This window comes from Aplysia californica, unplaced genomic scaffold, assembly GCF_000002075.1.
Source record: "Aplysia californica isolate F4 #8 unplaced genomic scaffold, AplCal3.0 scaffold00074, whole genome shotgun sequence".
Taxonomy (NCBI): domain Eukaryota; kingdom Metazoa; phylum Mollusca; class Gastropoda; order Aplysiida; family Aplysiidae; genus Aplysia; species Aplysia californica.
In genome coordinates, this window is record NW_004797344.1 from 89,718 (window position 1) to 94,905 (window position 5,188).

The window sequence follows — 5,188 nt, forward strand, 5'->3', positions numbered from 1 at the left end:
AACTGAAATTATCTCTGGTAGCCTGAAGTATTCGGTCCTCAGCTAGAATGGCTGATTTTTGCCATTGACGGTAGTGTCTGGAGTATCGTCATTCACAAGAGGGTGGAGACATGTGAGGAGAGTAGTCTGTATAGAGCCAGGATTAGATGAGAAAGAGCAACGATCGAGAGGAGAGGTTTAGATCCAACAGATGAAACAGTTGTAGTATGTCACTTATGTGGATAACTTTCAGCCGCAATTTCGCTAGGGACCGATTATTCAGAAGGGTTTTTCTTTTGAAATCAACGTTCAGTAATACAATGAGCCATACTACAAACGGCGACCGCTTGGTCCGACATAGTGAAGTCTGCTACTAATAAGAATGCCGTGAATTCACCAAGTTTCGCACTCTCGAGGAATTTTCAGACAAACTTAACTCTGGGTGCATAATATCTATGAGCTTTTTTTGGTTAAATAATAATATGTGTTTGGGTGTGTGTGTGTGTGTTTGTGTTTGTGTGTGTGTATGTGTGTGTGTGTGTGTGTGTGTGTGTGTGTGTGTGTGTGTGTGTATGTGTGCGCCTGCGTGTGTGTGTGTACCTGTGTAATATGTTTCAGTCTGTGTGTGGGTGTGTGCGCGCGCGCGTGTCTGTCTGCCTGTGCGTGTCTGTGTTTGTGAAAGTGCTGAGTGTTGAGCACAAATAAGATTGAGCGCGCGGCTCGTTTAAAATTTTTATCAGCTGTTGTCCCCGATTCACGGGGTCAGGCCAGGTCATTCCAGGGTAGTCTGATAGTCTGACAGATGACGGAGGAAAAACGGCGCGAAACCGATCTGACATTCAGTGTTACCTGTTACTAAGAAACGTTGTAGTGTAAATGACCCCATACACCTGTATTTCTTAGACGCTGGTGTATAATTTTAATTTTTAATTGTTTTCTTTCTTTCTTTTTTTTTAAAAATCCCTTGCCCATTTATATTATGAGATTGACGCCATCTGATTAGTAGAAAAAGGTTCGAATGATAGTGTTCGACAGTGTATTACGTGCATACTTAGTATAACAAGTAACTGTTACAGATACAGATTCCAGGATTATAGATGTAAGTCATTGTTCTGAGAGCAGGTGATGATTTTAAAAATAATGGTATTGTTGAGTGATGATTTGGGATTGCGTTTAAGTCTATTAATAGTTACTCCAAGGTTTAAGTAATGTTAGCGTTAGTCCTATCTTCCTCTGCTCCAATTAATGAGTCACGAGGGACATGGGCACCCTCTATCCCGTTCCCTACTGGAACCATCTTTACTGTCACTGTGAAGTTTCGAAAAGGTGGGCACAGTATACGTGGTTATACTTGTACGAGACATCTAGACTTAATTGTATTAATACTTTAGCGATGAAGCGGACAGATAATATTATGTCTGATCACCAACAGACCAAAACAAACGATTTGATCGTTTATTTCGAGCCGATATATATATATATAATATACACACACACACACAAATCAGCAACATGAATTTGCCTAATCGTCTCATAGTACTGACGTTGTTGTATGACGTAAAGCTTCAGATAAAGAAATCATTATTATATGACCTGAACTTGTTGCGAGCACCGTAAAAAGTTTACCTACACAACAACAACAACAACAACAACAACAGCAGCAACTAGAACTACTCACAAGACAACGTGTTCCAGACAAAGAGGCCAGAGGGGCCGGTGATTGTCTCGATGGGCCGACCAAAGACGTTGAACACGGTGAAGCCGATGGTGACGAGGCCACTGACTAAGGCAAGAACCAGCATGACAAGGCTGGTCACATACAGGGGGAAGCTGAACAGGCCAAACCACTCCTCGGATTTGTGGGCTGTGGAATTGAGACAATAATTTTTTAAAGTTTTAGTAAGTGTTTTACGGCACTTGCAACACTTACTTTTACTTTTACCTTTATCCGCCGCTTATATCCTTTTGGGTGTCGCGGGAGTTGCCACACAATAAGGTCATATACATATATTATATTACATACGTGCCGAAGATTAGAGATGTTACAAGAGAGTAACAAACACGCACAAAAAGGGAGGGGAGATAGAGACGATATATTTTTTATAGGAAAGAAGGAGCAAACAACACCAGAGCACCCGAGAAAATTTGACTTTGAGTTTTATTATTAAGATTTTAAAAAACTGAAGCGCTTCAACACTCTCGTGACTAGATCTAGTTTTAGTTAGAATTTTACGACACTTGCACCACGATTAGGTCATATAATAATATGATGAGTGTCGAACAGGCTGATTGTTGCATATTATTATTATATTGTTTTTATTTCATATCTTAAAGTTTTAGTGAGACTTTTACAGCACTTGCAACAAATAGGTCATATAAGTGCTAAAGATTTGAGGTTTACTAGAGAGTATCATACAAAGAAAAGAGGAGAGATAAGGACGATTGATGCTTGACAGGAGAAAAGGAGCAAACCACACCAGAGCACCCGCAAACCGCCTTCGGTTTGTTTGAGTAAAGAGAAGCATATCGACATCATAACGGCCATTTTGTGCTCATGAAAAACAAGACAGACAGAAACGATAGATTGAAAGAAGAGAAGTAAAAACTTCAAGAGCCGTCGTCCCACAACTACCAGGTGAGCTAGAGTTTGAGGAAAGAGTAGTATTGTTTGTTTTATTAAGTTTTACTGCACTTGCAACACAATAAGGTCATATAAGTGCCGAAGATTAGAGGTGTTACAAGAGAGAAACAAACACAAAAAAGGAGGAGCAGAGATCAGATAAGGACGATAGATGTTTGATATGAAAGAAGGAGTAAACCATACCAGAGCACCCTCCAAACACCCACAAAGAGTAGCATTATATCGGCACAATAGCAATCATTTTGTAAAAATACGCAGTTTTCACTGTAGCTGGTTTTGTCAACACAATTTAGATCATTTAGGAGGCGGGCTTCCGACGCTGCCTGTCAGGGCCAACCCGGGCTGAAAGGAATACAACATTCCCTTTGCTCTTCGCCGGCTACATAACAGCTTTATATTATTTTATTTCATTTTATTGGGGGCGGGTTGTGTTGCATCCATTCTCATCCGTAGGTAACTTTTCCTCAAGACGGAGAACCATAATATATCACCCTGTAAAGAGTCTGTCGGGGGAAGATACGATATAATACTACAAAGAAGTCCAACGTCTCGTTGTAGTTAAGCGATTAGGCGCTTCCCTCGAACGCAGTAGACCCCAGATCGATTCGACAAAAATTTGTATTGAAAACACGTGTATTTTGATCTTTCTGTTGGGGTGGTATAGTGTATATTCCTCTCAACCCGGTTTGGCATGGTAGGAAATTCGCCCCCTAAGAGATCTAAATTGTGTCGATATGAGCGTAAAAATATGTTTTAATAAGAAACTGCTACAAGGAAGAGGAAGACAAGCACCATAAATTGTCCTCGATGACAGACCAGAACGCCAGAACTGCCGACTTCAGATAAGGAAGTACGCAATGCAGAACAAAAACAAACAAACGAACAAAAAAAGGAACACCACGAAAAAAAAACAATTAAAAAAAAACAACAAACCCACGTAGATTACTGCTAGGGTTTTATTGAACTCAGGAAGCAGTTTGGTCTTCTTAGAGTTACAAAATTATTACGTTAGCCTTGTCAGTTGTAGAAAAAAATTGCCTTAATGTAAACAAAACAAAACAAAACTCGTTTTGTATGTGTATTGTGTGTGTGTGTGTGTGTGTGTGTGTGTGTGTGTGTGTGTGTGTGTGTGTTTGTGTGAACGTGTGGTTTGGTTTTTTATTGTCGAGAAATTAGTAGTCTATTGATGTTCTAATTTTGGCTCTGAGAATTAATTATGACGACCTGCGTATTTCCTCACAGGGCACGGAATAATTTAACTATAATACATATACAAGTTTATGGCATTACTACTGAAACGTTTGCATCAGCGCCAATGCCATCTCCTATCTATAGGTCTAAATGGACAGTCTAACAAGTAAAAAGGGATCAAGTAGGGCCTGCCTTGAGTCAGCAATACATGTACTTCTGAAAATGCAGGCAACCCAGCCACCTGAAGCGTTCTGTTAACACTATCCGTACGCCGTGTTTTACTATCGTATCCACACGACGTAGGGAACTCTGTGCCACCACTTTCCAAAGAGGAAATTTACTCGTTAATCCGATGCGTACGCTTTGAATAAGCAGTTAGTCAAAATGATTTTTTGAGAAATACTGAAAGTTTCAAAGAGATATTCGTACTAGAAGTATTCTAAAATGTGAAGAATACAACCCCGGGGGTACAAAATGACCCCAGGGCGTACGGATAGGTTGAGTATTAGCAGCTAGGGCTGGGCAATGAGTCGATTTAGAACAATCCGGAGGTGCTAGTGCACCTCTTCGGGAAGTACTATGTTAAGAACCGTTTCGGCAAATGGGATAGAACTGCTACGACAAACGGGTTAGCATCACTTCAACAAATCGGTGCACCCACTTCTCCAAACAAACGAGTCAGGAAAGAGAATTAAGAGTCTGAATTCGGATAATGTTTCATTGAGAATTATCCGGTTATCCGGAAAGGTATCCGGATTTTGTCCACCTCTATTAGCAGCACACCCCGTCCGAAGAACGCCGGGAACACAAACACTTATTTATTAATTTGTTCGTTCGCTGGTCTGAGTAAAGATGAGCACATCAGCACATTTTCGGTCGTTTTTTTGTATGGAAAAAGGAAGATGGATAGATAAAAACAACAGAAAAAGTAGGACCCACACAAGTACCGTCATCCACTAACGGGCGATCCAGAACAAAGTACGGGGGTAACAATTATTCGTACTACGAAATTAATTGTCATAATTGGGATTATAGAATGATTCTTTAACTCTCTGAGGACACGCTTTCAGGTCATTCGACAGATCTTGAAGACTCGCTGCTCCTAAATTTAACAAAAAGAAGTGTAACTTCGTTATAATTCATCCAGATTTTTAAAATTATGTTTTCTGCATCTGAAACTTTAAAAGACAGGCAACAATATATGCATATTTAGAGTATATATAATGTAAATTCGTGTTTCGGATGTCTGCGCGCGCGCGCGCGCGCGCGCGTGTGTGTGTGTGTGTGTGTGTGTGTGTGTGTGTATGTTGGTTCGCAATGTGTCAGAATATTGCCTTTGGTCTGCTGTTGGTCGGATATATTAATATCACTTATGTG

At 40.3% G+C, this 5,188-nt stretch overlaps 1 protein-coding gene across 1 annotated transcript in view; it reads right to left on the bottom strand.

The window, feature by feature from the left end:
- Nucleotides 1-1,657: 1,657 nt before the first annotated feature.
- LOC101854007 overlaps nucleotides 1,658-5,188 on the bottom strand; it is a gene marked incomplete at its 3' end in the record, with an annotated part of 40,077 nt that continues 36,546 nt past the window's right edge. Inside the window, 1 exon segment of the mRNA XM_005094035.3 lies at nucleotides 1,658-1,843. Coding sequence (XP_005094092.2) covers nucleotides 1,658-1,843 — 186 coding nt within the window.